The 21219-nt window shown below is 38.2% G+C and overlaps 1 protein-coding gene across 1 annotated transcript; it reads left to right on the top strand.

Moving 5' to 3' along the window:
- The first annotated feature begins 1340 nt into the window (after positions 1 to 1340).
- LOC139724764 (uncharacterized) lies at positions 1341 to 20695 on the top strand. The gene is made up of 4 exons (XM_071635882.1): positions 1341 to 1444; positions 11523 to 11807; positions 16688 to 16825; positions 20400 to 20695. Exons 1-4 carry the CDS (start codon positions 1381 to 1383, stop codon positions 20693 to 20695), a joined length of 783 nt encoding a protein of 260 aa, XP_071491983.1. The 5' UTR covers positions 1341 to 1380.
- The last annotated feature ends 524 nt before the right edge of the window (positions 20696 to 21219 follow it).

The following is a 21219-nucleotide window of genomic DNA, read 5'->3' as shown; positions in this document are numbered from 1 at the left end:
AATAAATGAGATTTGAAAAAAATTAATGAACCGAGTTTAAACGAATGAATATGCAGAAAAGAAGTCAAACACCGAGTTTTCTTCACTGTAAAAACATCGGTGTTAGATTTAACACCATGGGTGTTAAAGCTAACACCTATCAAGCTTCAATAGAGGACCACACCCACAGGTGTAGAAAATGTATTGTGACGGTGTTAAAAAGTGTTCACCTGGCACTTCGTGGTGTTAATTTGACACTGTGGCTGGTGATATTTTTGACACTACGTTATAGAGTTAATTCATTAATGACACCGCATGGTGTTGATTTGATATTGATGGTGTTAATTTCAATGGCATAACACCCGCTCAGCTTCAATAGGAGACCATACCAACTGGTGTTACTGTGGTGTAAATGTGTTTACACATTTTTTTCAAAAATTAAGAAAATTCTTCGTCGTCTTGTTGAAGTTCAGAATTAACAAGAAATTCAGTAACTAAGAAATTATCCAAAAAAAAAAACAATTTTATATTTTGAAATGATACCTGGAGGTGTTAATCTAACACCATGAATGAGCACCGGAAATTTAACACCAGCTCGGTGTTTCATACTAACACCGGACTTTTTGCAGTGTTGAATTAGATGCTGAATTCAAAAACTGTACCATTTTTGCACGTACATCCACTCTGTTGTCCCTACATGTTTGCCGTGGTATCAAATTATATGATGTACAGGGCCCCATTTCAGAAAAAGTCGTTGATATGATAGCAACTCTTGCTGGAATGGCAATAGTCATAATAACGACAAGAATCCAGCTTCCTGATTGGCTGTTGCTATTGGAAGTTGCCATTCCAGCAAGAGTTGCCATCCTATGGGACCCAAAGATGTAGTCCTCACAAGAAACAAGAGAAACCTGTGTGACACCTCGATCATACAAGAAGAAGTGATGCGAAACTTAGAGACAAATGAAAATGTTCTGCTGGTTACTCATTTCATTGCATTTTTCTTCTGCTAAAGCCCTAACAACTAAAAAAAAAAAATGGGAAAAATCAATCTTATGCGCCACATCATTCTGAGCGTGTGCGATATTACTGTCATATATCAGACGCGAGCGTCATCCATTGTCATCTGAAACGCATATATCATGATGCATGTTAAAATCTGATACATAATCTAATCCAAATGTGAATATCGCTGCCCCCAGTAACATGCGGTCGTGAATGATTTTCAGGCCTGCCTCATTTCAGTGAACGGCTCAACACTAGTTGAATGTCGTTGCAGCGATCGAGTGAGATTTCTTGTGTGGAGAAGAGACACATTTACCTCCGCCGTGTCTTCACGCAAGTCATTACTATTTCAGGATAAAACTTTTGACTTCACGTTTGTGGGAGCTGGCACAGATCATGTTGAAGAAACTACCGGTTCTTTTCAACACGATTCTCCTAATGTACCTGCTAAAGCAGACAGGTAGGCTTCTGTTTTTTTTATCGCTACTTGTTTTCGTTATCATGCTGTCAAAGTGGCAATGTTTTATCATCCCTTTGCTTGTGGTTGCTTTTTGTGTCAACTTCTGATTTTAGTTAGGTGATCCGAGTATCCTCTCGGATCACCTTCTGTATCTGTACTGATTCTTTATTTTTATTCTTTATTTCTCCCCAAAAGTTGTGCAGAGGTTAGCTTACAAAGTCCTTGTGCCTATCAATGTCAAAATTATACCGTATATGTATCATGTCCCAAAGACGACAGATCTAATAATTTCGTGTTTGTTTCTGTTTTGCATTTTGTATGATCAAAAGTTACTGCTACAGTGAGGTGTGAAATCGATGTCCGCTTACAATATTATTATATCGATATAGCATGCAGTCGCTATTAATATGCCGATAAACATTATTTCACATCAGAATTTGTTTCACCATCACATCTGACGGTATGTGAAACACAGGTACATGTCTGTATTTGAATAATAACGACTACATGGGGTCATCCCACGACCTCGAAACTAGACAAGAAAGTCCCTTGAGTTCGACAATGGGCATTTCCCACGAGCTTCACACTCCCATAGGCAAATAAGGCCTACAAGCTCGATACTAGGCCAAAAAAGACCCACGAGACCGACACTACGTACGTTAAGTCTCTTGATGTAATGTCGGTCTCCTTTCGGTTTGTACCTGTCGTCGAGCTCTTGGGCTCCTGATAGATAGTGGTTGGGGCTCATTATTTTACATCCATTCGATCACTACTTCGTTTTTCTTATGAATCGTAATGGATTTCCTGAATTTTAGCGTGATGGTAAAAGAAGCATCGAACACTGTTGATAGGGTTTGTCTGTTACAAAAGAAGACACTTCGGATTTTGTTATAATTCCGCTCCATCTTCGCCTAAAGGGCCTACAACTGCTTTGTTTATTGACAACAAGCTTCTCAAATTTAAAGATTGGTCTATATTTTAGATAGGCCAAATATAACAGACATTGTGGTAACTTCCTCCTATGCTTATTATTTTGGGCACATATCCTGAGCATCCAAATAGAGTGCCAGTTATCCTTGCTAAGCACCGTAATACCTCAGCAGTAATTTATCATCCAAGAGACGGGAACTCCCTTGTATGGAAATCGAAATAAGTGTTCTTATACATTGAATTCGTTTAAGAATAAAGTTGTTCCTTTGGAGGTCTTATGCTGCAACAGAAAGAAATTAGTATCTTTCTCTTAAAGGGATTGTACAGTTTCGGTTGAGACCTAACTTTAGATTTCTAACATTTTTTTGGTGAGATAATGAGAAACTTTTAATGAAATATGAAAGAGCATGTAATTTTGATGATAAACCGGCCCCGAAATGGCTGAGATATCCAAAAAAGAGCGATCCTATAAAAGTTGGGACCCAGCTTTTACTACGATAGCTTTGTCTTACTCTGTTTTTTGGTGCCTCAGCCGTACCAAATCGACCTTCATCAAACAAACTTTGAATGCCTCCTATATAGAATGGTATCCGCTGTACTGTTTTATAAGTGGTTTTCTGGTATAGTCAAGGCGCTAATTCCTGTACGGGCCTTAATTAAGGAGTTCGTTCAACCCACCCCGCAGAAAAGGTTTGACCACACAGAGTGGTAGATGGGACCTCCAGGAACACCCCCAGGTAGTATGTGAGTCGAAATTGTGGTATCAACAAAATTTTACAGGCCATTTTAGTTGCGACAAGACCTTATTGTTCGAAAAAGAGTCTGCGCACGCTAAGACTACTATACGCACCACTAGCACTGCTACAGGCGCCAGTGCCAGTGGTGCGTGTAGTAGTCTTAGCGCACGCAGACTTTTTCCTCGGCAAACAAGGGTTTTTGCCAGCAAATTCACTAGCTGAGGTCAGTGTAGTTTAGTTTCTAGCCGTTTTTATTTCGTGTATATTTTTCCGAGTTGCAGCAAGCCGAGTGAGGTTGCATACCCAGTGATTGTGACCCCAAACCGTTCGGGCGTCGCAATCACTTGGTATGCGCCTTCGCTCGGCTTAGCACAATAAAGTGGACTTCTACACATGCGCAAGCTGCAACTCGGAGAGATGAAAACGAAATAAAAATGACTAGAAACTAGACTGGGGTCGGTTACGGCTGGCACTGAAAATTACAACATAATCACAGTTTTTTGCTGTTATTTCATGAATAATTCCTCAAAACACAGTAAAACCATATATATATATATGTTGCTAGAGATGTCAGCAAAACAATGGGATACATTGTAAGTTAAAATATTGTGCATGGTTACCATGGTAACCAGATGCATACAGGTGATTGATAATCCAACTGCTGCAAACTTTGGTATTTTTTGTTCATTTTTTTTTGTAGATAGGTGAATTAGAAACAAACATTTCTATTGATCATTGTTCAAAAAAGTTTTTTTCCTGTTGCCATGGCAACCAGTAATATCCAATCAGGATTCACCTGTCAATACTTAAGAACTAATGCCCATATTTTCAAAAAGCTCAATAAGCATGTCATTCTGCATAATTGTACCATTTACCGTACTTTTAACACATATTTGACTTCAAATCACAGGCAAATGTTGTTTCCAGCAATGTATGGACACAAAATTCCCTTCAAAATCTATGTTAATAAAGAGAGCAAAGCCGACGATATTCTGATATTAGCTTTTTAGAGTATATATTTACAGAGAAATGGTTATTCGAAACAACCTTGGAAAAGAGCAGAAGAAAGCAATTGATTGCTCTTGCTCTTAAAGGAAATTTATTCAAGAATGCAGATAAATTCCTTTCTAAAGAAGGAATATACACGTACACTGCATTATCCATCAATGGAATTAAAAGCGTACTTTTTCGTTGGTAAGCTAGGGTTAAAAATAAAAAAAATAAAATGAAAAGTCATGACATGTAAATTTGTATTAAAACGTGCAGCAATGAATTAATGCTATTAAGGAGAGAATGAGGGAAAATCTTAAGGGTCCTATCCGTTTTATCCAGGTTAACTTTGTAGTGTTGAGGTGGGTAGTTTAACCCTATAAAGCCCAAGGGGGGCACATTGTGCCCCCTACCATATCTTCATTTGCCGCTCCTAAACTCTTTACCCGATTTCAACCAAATTTGGTGGCTTTTCCTAAAATCTTATTACAAACATTTTGATGTATAATTTAGGTATGTCCGATATTCCTGTTTGCTATGGCAACCGTAAACTGACAACCATGTTAGTCAGATTTTGTATGATTTTCTGTTTCAATTTCAGTTAACAATATAATTATGGATGAAATTGGGGTTTTCTTGGCTATAGTTTGCTAAAGGAAAGAAATGTGAAGTAATTATGGTTGAGAATTACCCTGAAATGGTCTTCTTATTATTTCCTTTATTTTCTATATAACATAGGCATCAAACAATAGATATAATAGAAATAATCGAAAATACAGCATTTTTCAAAGATTACACTTTTATTTTGTGTTATCTTCACACAAGCTTTGCCTGGAATATCATTTGTTTATCATAATATCAATCTGTAAACTTAAAATTTCAGTATTTTGGAAATATGAAATGTGATACAAATATATGCACCCATTCCAAGCAATACGTAATAGGTTTCATATATTTCTTTATATTGTAATGAATTACGCCCCCACATGTTGACCTTGAGAAATTTCAACCATAACAAATAGTGAAAGTTGACTTGCTCTTCCTTTGTAGTAAATATGAAAATGATTAATATAAAATAACAACATATTTACGGGGGATAAAGAAATAGAAAGAAAAAACATGATTTTAGCATATTTTCTATGTATCTTTTATATTTTGGGAAATACTGCCCTCAGTGGGTAACCTTGAGAAATGTTGGGTCATGTAGAGCATGAGTTGCTCTACCCATGTGCCAAATATGACGGTCATACATCATATAATAAAGAAGTTATGTTGGGGGCACAATGTGCCGCCCCCCCCCCCCCCTTGGGCCTGGAAGGGGTCAAAATAGCTTGGGCTTTATAGGGTTAAGACCCGACCTACAATAGGTGATCATGAGCACGTAAGGCAAAATAAACAAACGTGTCTGGATTCCAGATATTTTTTTTCACTTTATCTTACTTTGTTGTGGCAAACTTATAAATGACTGTGGAAAATAGAAAGTTATCTGAGCCCGAAATGTCCTTAAAATACCCTGTTCCACAAATAAAATTGTTGAACATAAAAGTTACAAAACTTGTACTGTAATGTATAACAAAGTACTGAAAGTCAGTCACACTGTGAGCTCTAGTAACAGGCATAACAAGAAATTCATATCTAACAAAGAACTGACGATTCGAACTTGGTTATGAAATATCACCATAAGTTGTCCAAATAATGATACCCTATATCGACAGAATGAATCAAATTTCGTGCACTTACAGTCCACGAAAAGCACAAAAAATGTATCTACACTTTAGATATAGCCTATAACAAACAGAATGATTCAAATTTCGTGCACTTACAGTCCACGAAAAGCACGAAAAAGTATTTACACTCGAGATAATTTTTTTTTTCACTTTTATCGCGCGATGGTGTGGTACAAACATAAATGCTGATGGTATATTTGAGACAGAAAGTTGTCTGATTGTCTGAATTGTCTGACCCTGAGACGTCCTTAAAATACCCTGATTCACAAATACCTCGATCCACAAATAAACTTTTTGAAAATAAAGCTAAAATACTTGTGTATATATGTATAACGAAGTACTGAAAGTCAATCCATCACACTGTGAGCTCTAGTAACAGGCTTAACAAGAAATGAAAAATTGAATTCATATTTAACAAAGAATTGGTAATTCGAACTTGATTATGAAATATCACCACAAGTTGTCCAAATATATATAGCTTACCAACGAAAAGTACGCTTTTAATTCCATTGATGGATAATGCAGTGTACGTGTATATTCCTTCTTTAGAAAGGAATTTATCTGCATTCTTGAATAAATTTCCTTTAAGAACAAGAACAATCAATTGCTTTCTTCTGCTCTTTTCCAAGGTTGTTTCGAATAACCATTTCTCTGTAAATATATACTCTAAAAAGCTAATATCAGAATATCGTCGGCTTTGCTCTCTGTATTAACATAGATTTTGAAAGGAATTTTGTGTCCATACATTGCTGGAAACAACATTTGCCTGTAATTTGAAGTCAAATATGTGTTAAAAGTACGGTAAATGGTACAATTATGCAGAATGACATGCTTATTGAGCTTTTTGAAAATATGGGCATTAGTTCTTAAGTATTGACAGGTGAATCCTGATTGGATATTACTGGTTGCCATGGCAACAGGAAAAAAAACTTTTTTGAACAATAATCAATAGATAGAAATGTTTGTTTTTAATTCACCTATCTACAAAAAAAAACTGAACAAAAAATACCAAATTTTGCAGCAGTTGGAGGCATTTTTTGGATTATCAATCACCTGTATACATCTGGTTACCATGGTAACCATGCACGATATTTTAACTTACAATGTATCCCATTGTTTTGCTGACATCTCTAGCAACATATATATATATATATATATATATGGTTTTACGGTGTTTTGAGGAATTATTCATGAAATAACTGCAAAAAACTGTGATTATGTTGTAATTTTCAGTGCCAGCCGTAACCGACCCCAGTCTAGTTTCTAGTCGTTTTTATTTCGTTTTCATCTCTCCGAGTTGCAGCTTGCGCATGTGTAGAAGCCCACTTTATTGTGCTAAGCCGAGCGAAGGCGCATACCAAGTGATTGCGACGCCCGAACGGTTTGGGGTCACAATCACTGGGTATGCAACCTCACTCGGCTTGCTGCAACTCGGAAAAAATATACACGAAATAAAAACGGCTTGAAACTAAACTACACTGACCTCAGCTAGTGAGTTTGCTGGCAAAAACCCTTGTTTGCCGAGGAAAAAGTCTGCGTGCGCTAAGACTACTACACGCACCACTGGCACTGGCGCCTGTAGCAGTGCTAGTGGTGCGTGTAATAGTCTTGGCGTGCGCAGACTCTTTTTCGAACAATAAGGTCTTGTCGCAACTAAAATGGCCTGTAAAATTTTATTGATACCACAATTTCGAATCACATACTACCTAGGGGTGTTCCAGAGAGTCCAACTGACCACCCTATGCAGTCAAACTTTTTCTGCGGGGTGGGTTGAACGAAGTCATTTTTTCTGGGTCCCTGCGCCTGGACTAGTAGTGGTATCTCGAAAAAAAGTTAAAAGCCAAATTCTCATGTCTACAGATACTAAACTATCCCTTTATGTGTCTTGTATATATCATAAGCACGGCATTATTGCTTTTTCCACTCAGAATGCGTCCCATTATGTATATAAGGCATACCAAATCACATCCCGTTTTCATTTTCTGCTGTCCATACACTAATACTGCTTCAATTGCCATGAGGGGATATTATGGTCATTTCCGTTGCAATCAGGTTATTTTCCTGTGCCACTTTTGAATTCTCGCTCTTCGTTGTACTCCTCTTCTGAATAATCGTCCTTTTCCCGTGGGCTTTGACCATGCATTAATGCTGGCTTTGATCTCCTTATAAATGGATCTACTACACAATGGACTATCTAATGAACGGAGGTCTTTCGATCCCATCATCACCACCGCCAACTAATTATGTGCATCTTCATGAGTACATTCAGGTGCCTGGATAATGACGATTGTGCAATAGTGCATAAACAAAAGTACTATTTCCCTCATTTTGGTCATGTTTCGCTGATGTGCCTTTTTTTCAGACGGAAAAGGCATGCACATCAGCGAAACATTGTATTCATTATGTTGACTGTTATATTTGTTAGTCATTGGTTTGTATGCTGTATATTCTTTATTGTACAGCGCATAGAGAAGCATGTGCTTATTATGCGCTTTTAATGTAGTATTATTATCATCATTAATTGATATACCTGTTCTCTATATAATTACCGTCCCTTTTTGCTCTGGAATAAAATGCAGAAGCTGTGCAGTAGCATGGACCCAACATACATGGACATTTATCGTATTGTTAATTAATTCATGTACCTGTACATCTCAACAGCGCCACAAAAGACATTTAACATTCTTAAATGCTTTGATCCCATGATCGTCACGGCCAGTAATTAGCCGGCCCGAGAAGAACAAGCGAAGACTGAAATTCGACAAATTTAAAACTACATGCGCAGAAGAAAATAACTCTAAAAAAATAAGTAAAGTGAATGCGCAGTTGCGGTGTATGTTAGGAAATCACACCTTAAACAATTTCACTTGGGCAGTTTTTAAGAGAAAGCTAACATTTTTGCAGAATGATCGTCATTTAAATCGTGATCTCAGTATTTCACTTTTTCGCAGCTTATTCCTGAGCAAAAAGGGACGGTAATGGTAGAGAACAGGTATATCTTGCCATTAAGCAAGGTCTTAATGCGTGTGCGAAAATGTGCGAATTAGCAATTACCCATCTTTTGACAAAAATTTGTCATGATCTCAGGTTTGCTGCTCCTCATCATCTGTATTCAAAGACATTTCCGTCTAAAAAAAGGCACATCAGCGAAACAAGACTGGAATGAGGGAAAAGATTCTTTTGTCAGTGACGATACATGATCACACAATCGTTATTGTCCAGACACCTGAATGTAATCATTAAGATGCACATAATCAGGTGTCGGTGACGATCATTACATGAAAGAAAGACTGCCGTGAACAGTCCATGTATATTAGGTCCATGGTCTGATCGAGCAGTGGGAATAGTATTACCAAGGAGGTTTTATGCATGGAGGTCCAACAGGCTGTAATTATTCAAACAGTTGTCAGATTTCTATTGATGTACAAAAGAATTCCACAGGTGCACTTGTGCCTTTGATGATCGATGTTCCAAGCCGCCGTCTTACAGAGCAATCTGAAGATTCATTTTGAACGTTATCATAATGTTGGCCATATTTCGTGCTTATTTATTTATTCATTTATCGAATTAAATGAAATTTCACTTAATAATAAAGCATGTAAAACGAAAGTCAATTCCGTTCAGAAATTGGCGCAAAAGTGTAAATCAGAGCTGTATTATGTGAAAATGTTTAAAGGGAAAGCTGGTTTTATCACTTTTCGACTTAATTTCCCCAAATGAAACTAACATGTAATAATCTTCAAGTATAATTCTTTATTGATAGATATATCAGATAAGTGCCCGTGTATGCCCAGTCGAGTAATTTTCATCTCCATTTCAGCATTTTTTCCTCTATTTCTGTTCGCGCATCCTCGTGTCTGTACCACCGAGGTTTTAAGGGATAGCCGCTATTACTTTTGAAAAGTAATTACCATCACAAAGACATATCTTCCGACTGAAAGTAGCTGGTGATCATGCATTGAGACATGAGTCAATTGTCTTCGTATCGACGCGGCAGATCCTGTTTGGCACATGCTTCAAATATTTTTGAGCGGCGGCTTCGAACATAGATCAAAGGGAATAACTCTGTTGTTACTCCATCTCTTCAACCTCCTTGGTATTACAGGACGCACCCGGGACTCCCGTCGCCCTTCTATTCTCTGCATTCGGAGTGCCCATAAAACGATTCGGCTTTCTTGTTGTGTTATGTCATGTTATGTTTTGAGTTTGTTTGATTAATGTTTGTCTAGTCATTTTCTTTGTTGGTCCACTTTGTTTTGTTTTGTTTGTTTTTTTCTTCTTCTTTTTTTGTTTTGCTTCTATAATACCCAATCAATCAATCTGAATGAATTTCTTAGGAATCCATGTTTTGCAAATATGCACCATTCCATCTTCAACGAAGTGTAAAAAAAAATGGAAAGCAGACTCCCTGCCCCCCCCCCCAAAAAAAAAAAATACGGGCTACTAAAGACAGGGATAAGTGAGCTGCTCTCCATTGTTTGTAGTCCTTATTCAGCAAACAACATCTCATTTGACACGCCCCTTCGAACCTTTGAATTCTGACTATGTATATCGTTATTTTTTTTCCATGTCGTAAGAATAGGAGGGAATAGTGCAATATAAAACATTCACAGAATGCTAGAAAATTGAACAATAGTGATGGTATCGGGCGGAAAACAATTCTTTGCAGGAAGCCGAGGTGAGATGCAGGCTGTAGTGATCACACGATCGTTGTGTAAGGTCATGTGACCAGTTACTAGTACTCGCTGCCCAGAAAGCTGACGCCTCGACCGTCCTTTAAAGGACAAGTTCACCTTCATAAACATAAGGATTGAGAGAATGTAGCAATATTAGTAGAACACATCATTGAAAGTTTGAGGAAAATCAGACAATCCGTTCATAAGTTATGAATTTTTGAAGTTTTTGTGCAGTACCCGCTGGATGAGAAGACTACTGCAGTGTATGAATAACTTAGATGTCACATGCGTACAACAATATAAGGAAAATATAAAGAGAATTTCACAAAATTCCATCTGTTGAAAAAAAGTACACATTCCCCTGACTCGTTACCGACAAATGTTATGGGTAACATTATTCCCCATGCCTTTAGAAAGAGGCAAGTCAAGTGCTCTTTTATTATGCGAAAAAAGTGAAAATATGTTGAATGTTCTTTTACATTTTCTTTATACTGTTGTACGCATGTGACTCACAAGCTGTAGTAGTCTCCTCATCCAGCGGTTCCAACACAAAAATTTAAAAAATTCATAACTTCTGCATCGATAGTCCAATTTTCCTCAAACTTTCACTGATGTGTTCTACTAATATTGTTGCATTTTCTCAATCCTCATGTTTATGAAGGTGAACTTGTCCTTTAAGTCCAACAAAGAAATATTCCAGCGTCTGTTCTTTCTCTCTCTTTACCCTCTCCCTCCCTCTCTCTCTCTCTCTCCCCCCCCCCCCTCTCTCTCTCTCTTTCTCTCTCTTTGTATGGGTTGATAAAGTCTGATAAGGTTTCTGTTATGTTGGAAAAGCATCATTTCAATTTGCCGCATTGGATTGTTTTATAGTATTTGAGAAGATAGCATTATAGTATCAGTAGAGTGCCAGTAATGTCCACATGAACAGTTCTTACTGAGAGAAGAGTATGATAGGTCTAATTGTTGACATTAAAACCTTCAAACAACACATTACTTTCAATGTTGGTTTATTTTATAGATGCAGGTGGTGCGTGTCCCGATGGATGGGAAAGCATAGGCATGGGATGCTACACGTATGGTTCCAGCTCCTACGTGAATTATGACGGAGCCGTGACAGCCTGTAGTGCCATAGGGGGTTACCCGTGGGTGAACAACAACTACGAGGAGACATCAGCAGTACTGTCGTCAGATTACGTTAGAACCGGTAAGGAGCAATGGGAATACATCTGGATTGGCTGTACAGACAAAGAGGTGGAAGGAACTTTCAAGTGTGAGGATGGATCGCAATTTCAAGGAGCTGACGGTAAGAAATAAAAAGCATGTCTGTTAGGATTTTTAGGAAAGACCAGCTCATATCGTAAAATTAACAGTGCACTATTTAAAAAAAGAGAAGAATGTTAGGGTTGCCTTCATAGTGTGTCTATACATTTAAGATTTGTTATGTCAGTTTTATTGCATATTAGGCAAATATCTGTGAGTGGTGTCAAACACTATAGTACAGTGATTAAATGGAATGGCGCTTTAACACTCGCAGGTTTCAATATGATGCTCTTGAAATGAATTACGTGTGATTTGAGGAAAAAGGAACGATATTATGATTTAGGTATGATGCATTAACAAAAGCAGTCTTTCTTTTTCTGTCTTTTTATTGCGAAAATTCTACATTTTATGTGAAGTCTGTATATAGGGTGACAGCGTATCATTGTAATAGTTCTGACTGCGAATGTGCTCGTAAGGAGTTAAAGGGAACCTCAAACTTTTTTGTTTGGATTTCCCGTACATTCAGATAGCAGGTCACATGTTAGTTTCTAAGTTTCATCAATGACGGAATGTTTTAACGTGCACTGCACACAGGCAATTTTCTTTCTTTTTTGGTTACTTTGAGACATTTTCATAACATACATCAGATGTTGTGCGCACATGTTCGTAAAGATTTCTACGTGATAATGATCTGCGTTTACGATGACTTTTTATTGGCGTGATTTTTTTAAAAAATATTCTTCGTTTGTACGGTCCTGCAGATATTTTACACAATGATGATATTGACATGAAACAGTAGGGCCTATTGCACAGCGGATTTTGTTGTTGCTGCTGCTGTTTTTGTTGTTGTTGTTGATGTGTTTCGAAACGCTTTGAAGTTCAAGATATATCAAGAAAACAATTGAAAGTGAAAAGGAATGCGTCAGTCCAGAGCAAAGTTGGCGTGGTCTTTATCAACTGCCTCGTATTTTCTGCAGGTATACGGTGCAACGGACCGTTAAGTGAAATTTCTGCAAATTTTAGAAGAGACTACTGAAGAAAGTAGAAATCCAAAACATGATTTAGGTTTTCACAAGATACATTTCGAACAGTAGAAATAGAAATGAATGCAGTATAATGGAGTATATTCAGGTCTTCGAAAACGGTTATTCAAGCGACGTGTAATCGACTGCTCATTTCACTTCGATTGAGAGGAGAAATATCTCTGTACAATCAATTACGTAGTAATAACTTACTATACGCATTATGCGGCTTACGCTTGTCGCAGGTTCATTCACCGTCTTTGTTTCGACTCATCGTACGATATCTTTGTACTCCATTTCCGTCGAGCTATTTTAGAGAACAAAAATAATAGAAAATAAATGTGACAAAAGCACAGAAAAAACCCAAGGGACTATAGATGGGGAAGAGGAACCAGGGCAATCTGGAAGAGGGAGGGGGAGGGATAGAGGCAAGGAAACCCCAATGATCAACTTCTCCCCTTGAAAGAAGAAACATGTATCATGATCTTCTATCTGAAATTCTTGGGAAACCCTAGTCCAGTTCTGGACCCTTTTTATCGATTCTGTTTTTCGCCGACTATATGCGTTAGGCCGTGTGATGGCGCGATCCCGAGAACTAGAACTACACTTGTAAGGAAGCCCATGCAGAGAAGAACTCGGCTAGCAACATTAATTTGGGGACAGTGAAGACAGGGACAATCACTTTGGGACTGATGAGAGGAAAGCTAAAAGTTGGGGTTGTTATGTAGACTCACATTACTATGGTTTTGTATGTTTAAAATCTATTTAGGCCTATTGAATGAAGAAATAATCAATGAAAAGAGATGGGAGAATGAAAATATAGAATTAAATAAGAAATTGAACCAGAGTAAAAACATAGTATCACGCAAAGATATTTTGAATCATTCTAATCTAGGAGTGACTACAGATTTGTGGTGGTTTTTTTTTTCATCTTGGGTTTTCCTCCCTTTTATATGACTTCCCAATTTATACCTGCTTTTATTTGTGGCTTCACATAGGTGAAGTTGATAGTTTAATCTGTGTTCAAGTCTAATTTAAGTTTAATTTCATTCTCAAAGCTTTTACTTCGAGTTTCATCTTGATTAATAATTAGACTTGTATAGCGCATTTTGTATAACAAATAAATGCTCCCTATGCGCTTTACAATATCTCTTTCACACAGTTTTACAATATTTATCACTAAAGCATATTTGGCATCTTACATTCAAAATAACAATGAAAAAAATAAATTTTATTATACATTGTACACTACACAACATAAACTGCAAGCATTAATATACGTAACTTACAAAAACAAAATGCTTACTTTACAAATAATCTTCATGGCGAATTAAACTATATTTTGAGAAGGATAAGGTAAAAGTTCTTTGCTAATTTGCATACAAGCTTTCATGTACAGCATGTCTTCACAAAAAGTACTGGTTGTTGATGTAGAATTATAGGAGCATCGTAGACCTTGTTGCCCTGTCAGATGGAAAGCAAAAGCGTTACACTGCAAAAAGTCCGGTGTTGAATATGAAACACCGAGCTGGTGTTAAATTTTCGGGGCTCATTTATGGTGTTAGATTAACACCTCCTGGTGTCATTTCAAAATATGAAATAGTTTTTTTTTTAAGACTTGATTTTGAACTTCAACAAGACGATAAAGAATTTTCCGATAAAGTACTTGATTTTTGAAAAAATGTGTAAACACTTTTACACCACAGTAACACCAGTTGGTGTGGTCTCCTATTGAAGCTGGACATTATACCAGTGGCAATATCAAATCAACACCATGCGGTGTCATTATTGAATTAACACCAGCACAGTGTCAAAATATCACCAGATACAGTGTCAAATTAACACCACGAAGGGCCAGGTGAACACTTTTCAACACCATCACAATATGTTTTCTACACCTATGGGTGTGAGTGGTCCTCTATTAACACTTGATCGGTGTTAGATTTAACACCCATGGTGTTAAATCTAACACCGATGTTTTTACAGTGTACAGTCACATGAATATTAATAAATACCCAGGAAGCTCGTGGGAAATTTCCGGCAGATACTGGCTGGCCGCCGAAGGTACACCTATACGGGACACTGGCAGAAGACCCATCGATCACCGGCCGGTCGCCGAGCGATTTCGTAAAAATCGGCCGGTGGCCGGTGAGAGATCGTCCAATTACCAGTGGGGCATTACCCATCAGTGACTGCTCGGACTGCGCTGAGAAGATCCCTATATTTCGCACCGCTCGGGCATCGCCGGCCTTTTAAAGCCCGCTCGACATCTCCAAAAATCGCAGCACCAAAATTTCAGCGGCCGCCGAGCAGGCTGCAAATCGGTCGGTTGCCGCTCTGAGTTGTGACCGTAGCCTAGGGGAGGGGGAATCTGCACGTGTTTTGCAGTAATTATTGCAATACTGGTAGAGTCACAGGACTTCCATTCCCTGAATTGAAGTATCCACCCATGTAATTATATGTATGTGAATATGCATGCATAGGAGTATACCTCTCAAATAGCAGGGGTTGCGAAATTGGGGACGGGGTACGGATCACTCAAACTCTCTTAAAAATGCTGCAAAAATTACGAAGAAAATAATCATATAATATAAAAAGAACAAGATATATCATTTACGTCCCTAATTCTTTTTTTTTGGGGGGGGGGTGAGTGCGAGCTTCGACAAGTCATGTAATTTCCAATTTCGAACTATAATGGTTAATATTTGTAATCAGAATATCTTTAAAGATGTATAACAAGCAAAGACAAGTTAAGTCATACTCAGTGTATTGTGAGACAAACAGCAGAAGGACACAGTCTGCAACAAAACAATTTTCAACTGACTGCGAAACTTGTCAACCAAACAAAAATAATGTAGGGTTCAGTTTAGAAATGCTATGGACAAAATTCATTCCACTTATAACTAAATCAGGATTTGATTTGATTCGAATCGATTCGATTCGATTTGATTTGATTTGATTTGATTTATTTCTGCATTATCGTTGCACGTGTACACTCATTACTGATAGTATATTCATACATATGCATACAAACATTGTCTACGGTGTTATTATAAAAAAAAAAAAAAGTGTGTTCACGGTATACAAAAACTAATCGACAGAAGGGCTACGTCAAGCCTAGCTTGATTTGCTAGTAGCTCTTATACATGATATATTCTACAAACATAGGAAAAAACAGAGGGGAAGAGTGACTTGCGTGTAAGAGAGATATTCAAGATATAACAAGAAAGGAGAGGAGGAAGGGAGGGGTTTGACTGCTTTCAGAAAAAAAAAATCGCCTATTTGTTCACACAAAGTATCACCTGGATTACAGTTCAGCATACTGTAGCCTGTTTTTTTTTCTTTTGTTTTTTTTTTCCTATGTTTTGTATGCCAGGTCATCTATATGGTCGGTTATAATTATGGTTTCGTATCAAAAGGGAAAGTGCAAGAAGGAAGTTTATGTACAGCACACTATCTGGAGAGCAGCATTACTTTCACAGCTTTTTAAAAAGAATACATAGACTATAACATTTCGAATATCACATGGAAGAGAGTTCCAGATGATATCGGGTCCGGTGTGTCTGATAGATTACAGGGCCATCACCGTTTTAGTGTTACATACATGTATTACGAAATTTTGCACGGTGAGGCCTTTTAATCGGGGATGTGTGCGGGAAAGGAATAATCTCAGTATTAAACGATCTCAATTAAAGCGAACTGACAAAACAAGTCAAACGAATATAACGAAAGCAAAATATAGCAACAAGAAAGTGAAGTGAAGTTAGCACATGATAACGTTATCAAAACACGTGTGTGTGTGTGTGTGTGTGTGTTTTGTTCCATGCATGTTTTCTGTGCTCTCTATAGCTGTGATTTTAGTCTGTTATTCAATGTTTCATCGTAATTTTCTCATTGATAGTTGTTTGGAGTGGAGGATGGAACTCCGACACAAGTCGAAATTGCGCTAACAGGTCTCCTGCTTTTCCTTCGCAAGCTGCAGTTAACATTCCGTGTATGCCTCCGCCAAGCACTGGGTACACCTACGCTCTCTGTGAAAGTAAGTGCAGAAATTAGTTGTCATTGGTTCATGTAGCACACAAGAAGACTTTGCAAATAGATTCACACCCTCTTCATGAGTCCTGAAACTACGAGACATACAGAACAGTTATAGCAGTAATGATTATGATGATACTACAATCAATGATCATAATAATCATGATAATGATAACGATCAAATAACCCTGCAAAAATGTTATATGGTAGAATGTTTTGTGATACAACAGACCTACACATAATGCATCAAATATGATATCTTGAAAATTTTGAAGTCACTGCTCCCGAAGGTAAACAGGACCTTTAAGAACTTTAAGAACTGCAAAGAACATCTGGCAGCTTAAAAACATGCAAATTCTTCGAAAACAACAGAAGGAAACATGTATATAATATTGACTGGCCCTGAGGGAGGTACCAGAAAATATTGCCCAAACTGAAAGCATATTGCCCGAGTCGAAGACGAGGGCAATATGTTTTCAGTGCGGGCAATATTTATCTGGTACCTCCCGAAAGAAAGGCCAGTCAATATCATAATTATTACCTATCCCCCTAGGTAAATTAAGAAAATATGTAAATACGGCTATACACTATATATGATACAGATCAAGCCACATTTGACTACCTGTAGACTATCAAGATGTTGAATAATTGCAAAATTGTTCATCAATGTATATCATTCAACTCCAATTCAAAGATACCTGTAGGTGTAACAGGCAAACTTCAAACTTCTGAACGTTCTTACACTTTATTTTTACTTCTCTGTTAAAAGTTTGAGAGTTGTAAAACTGGTGGTAACTGTGCAATTACTGATCACAAATGGACTAGCATTGCCTAGTGCTGCTGTAAGTGGTCGACCTTGTATGAGTTAATTTATCAGCGTTCTTCTACAGCCCCCGTCACACCAAGGAGGTACTAGGCATGTACCTCCTTGGTCACACTAGAGCGGATCGAGCCAACGAATGCCCAGCGGATCCGAAAATTTGGAGATACGCTCACATCCGTTGCTCGTCGTTCGTGATCCGCTTGACGTTCGTTGTATCCGCTAGCTGTTCGCAGAGATTCGCAGAGATCCGCCGGAGCCAAATTTTGATTTTGGACATGTCCAAAATCTTGAGCGGATGATGAACGGAATGACAATCCGCTCTGAGTTCGCTTAGCATCCGCTGATTGAAAGTTTTGGTCGCTCTGCATTCGTTTCTCATTCGTCTGCCGTTCGTCCAAATTCGCCAGGCAAATCTGCACAGCAACACACGTTAATCAAACGTAAATAAAAAATAGATATTCATATATAACACACATAATAATAACAATGATAATTATGATTATAAGCAAAAAAAAGGGGGGTCTTATTTGCCCAGGGTAGCCTCTTCAGTGTTGTCACTGCTCTACCAGAGGGCCCTGCCATTATTATTACACCAGCGTTGCCAGGTACCCACTTATACACCTGGGTCGAGAAGGACATCGTGGGTAAAAAAAAATCTTGTCCAAGGATGTAAGCACTGGGCGGAATTCGAACCCGGGTCCTTGGTTCGGGAGTCGGATCCACTATGCCACAGCCCCCTACATGACGTTTCATTATACGTATCCTGGCATTAAGTAATAAGAGAACATTATTCTAAACCACTGCTGTAAAAGTCAACTTGTAGTAAATGGAAGTCTCTGAATGGAAATTGGAAATTGTGAAAGTTCGACTCCAGTTGGAGGCACCAGACGCAGTGGAGGATGTTGGACTACCAACATCATCGTCACGTGATCATCAGAAGGAAGTACACTTTTAGGAGAATCTTGAATGAGTGACATCAGAAGTACTTGGTGGTTACTTCTGCTTCCTTCTTCTTGGGGCCATTTTCACAGTCACAACTATCTAAAAAAAGAAGAGTGAAAATGTTCAATCTTAAGGAAGTGAATCACAGAAAAGAGTGAATTTCGAGTGAAATTGGAGTGACTTTGGAGTAAAAATTTTCATTTTTCACTAATTTTGGAGTGACCTCAGGGATCACTCCAAAATCTTCGAGTGATCCCTGAGGTCATTCCAGAATTAGTGAAAATGAACATTTTCACTCCAAAGTCACTCCAATTTCACTCGAAACTCACTCTTTTCTGTTATCTACTCCTTCATGAGTGAACATTTTTACTCTTCTAGAGAGACAACATTACTTGACACTGTCACTGCTCAAAATGATTTGGTAAAGTGTGTGTCATCCGAGATCCGTCACGTGATTGCGGCAGTATCGCTCTGCATATGTTGGGCATTCGCTGCTCATTCGCTTTGTCCGCTCAGCATCCGTTGGATGGACTGTACGCTTTCGATTTCATTCGTTACTGTATCCGCTCGTTACACGGTTAGCATATGCTCATCATTCGTTAGGCGAACCGTTAGGCGAACGTTCGAAAACCACATTTTGCTTGCGAATTCGAGCGGATTCGAGCGTATCTGGACTTTGCCAAATTTTGCCCATCCGCTAGGCATTCGCTGATTTATCGCTGTAGTGTGACGGGGCCTGACGTCCTGGAATGTTTTCTTTTCGTGGTCGATCGGAATGTTTATGTTTAAAGTAGGGAGGTGGGGAGAGAGATTCCACTCTTTCTCTTCCCACCTCCCCAAACCGGAAGATTGCACTGTTTGCACATACTGTTACTGCTATACCAGGGAGCTAGGACTGGTGAGAGGAAACACCTCCCTGGTTATACGCAGCGACGTGGCGAAAAGCATATTGACTACTGACCTTTAACCCTGCAAAATAACAATCCTGACCTTTAACCCTGCAAAATAACAACCGGAATTGCCTCGCAAAACTCCCTCGTATAGGTAACAATTTTTGGTGTTGGTGTAACATGGTGATAGCCTAAGGTAAAATAAGAAAACGAAAGATGGCTCTAACCCCAGCACTTTTAGTCTAACACCAATTTTGTTCTTGACATCATGTTTAGTCATTGTTTATCAGGCGATATATCGCTCAGAACAAGCTGTTATCGCTACCTGTCTTCGTCAGAAAATAATGTTTGCAGCTCATGTTTCCTAATTGATTTGGGGAAACTTCTCCAACTGCACAACTGTTACAGATAGCTTATCGACAGTTCTTACACATTGTTTAAAATTCAGTGGCCAAAGTGTTTGCGTTTCATTTGTTTGTTTGTTTGTTTGTTTGTTTGTTTGTTTGTTTGTTGTCGGTTTTGAGCAATTGGTCCTACCTCAGTTAATCGTTTACTTTAATTTTCATCAAAATAGAAAAAAAAAAACACGTGAAAATAAATAACTTCTCTTGATAACCAACAGGTGAAAGAATACATTTTGTTTTTCTCCCGATTGATTGAAACAGAATAGAGTGGCCCATATGATGAGTGACATGCTTCTATTTGTCACATTGTTATTGTCACCTTAAGTATTTCAAAATAATGTCAAAATGTAATGTTTACCTATTATGTATTGCACAAAAATAGCTTAATTCCCAGAAAGACTAAAAACAAAATAACTGAAAGATTGATGCGCTCTTCACAAACCGAAAATTGCCATATTCTAGTTGAACCAAACCAAAATTTTTCTTTCTTTACTCCATGTTTACCCCCCCCCCCCCCAGCTGCTCCTCTGCCTCCATCCCGAATGAGATCCTGTCTATATTCGTTGGTGAAGGACGAGTTTGGTGTAACAACAAAGGATCGATGCTTACGAGGAAGTGTGGTGGTGACCATTACTGTGAAGAGCAAGATTCAATGCGCAAGAGAATGTGTGAGGAATTCCGAATGTTCTTCGTTCAACTATAAAGTGGATGTATGCGAGTTGAACAGCGGTACGAAAGACGATGCGCCTGGAAATTTTGAGGTTGATCCAGGATGCAGCTATTACGAGCCTGTGTATCAAAATGACGAATTGTAGCTTCTACTTTTTAGTAATATAGCTGCTCGAATTCATTGCTGACATTGACGTCTGCTCATTGAGGTGAACGGGCGGATCTAATGTTAGAAAATTTCGATTTTCACGCAGACGCGTTCTGACTTTCTTTTCTCTTTCGAGAGAAAATTTGCAAACAAAAACTGCGATTCTATATGTCGCATGTTGCATGGCCTATTTCGTTTCGAAATTAGTCATTTCGTAACAAAATGACAGCAAAATGTTGTCATTTCGCAACGAATTAATGTTCTTATTTTCGTAACGAAATTTTGTCATTTTCGTAACGAATTGATGTGATCGTTGTTGAGCATCGCGATCAGTATCAATTCAGGCCGAATACACGAACTTCGGTGGTACAATTGAAACCATGGTTTAAGTCATTTACAAAGACCTTAGTTTTGTATGCGGCGCCAAGTGCCGCATGGCCTATTTCGTTACGAAATCAGTCATTTCGTCGATTTCGTCGACGAAATGTTAACATTAGGTCGACGAAGTGATCATTGAACGCA

The sequence above is a fragment of the Diadema antillarum genome, unplaced genomic scaffold (assembly GCF_040938485.1).
Source record: "Diadema antillarum isolate AM-2024a unplaced genomic scaffold, OU_Dant_1.0 scf00000227, whole genome shotgun sequence".
Classification (NCBI taxonomy): Eukaryota; Metazoa; Echinodermata; class Echinoidea; order Diadematoida; family Diadematidae; genus Diadema; species Diadema antillarum.
The sequence above is the reverse complement of the archived record's forward strand: the minus strand, read 5'-3'. Positions and strand labels throughout refer to the sequence as shown.

Coding starts and splice junctions, on each gene's coding strand:
- LOC139724764 (XM_071635882.1), top strand. CDS start 1,381: ATGTTGAAGAAACTACCGGTTCTTTTCAACACGATTCTCCTAATGTAC. Junction 1,445..11,522: donor GTACCTGCTAAAGCAGACAG/GTAGGCTTCTGT, acceptor TTTATTTTATAG/ATGCAGGTGGTGCGTGTCCC. Junction 16,826..20,399: donor CACCTACGCTCTCTGTGAAA/GTAAGTGCAGAA, acceptor CCCCCCCCCCAG/CTGCTCCTCTGCCTCCATCC.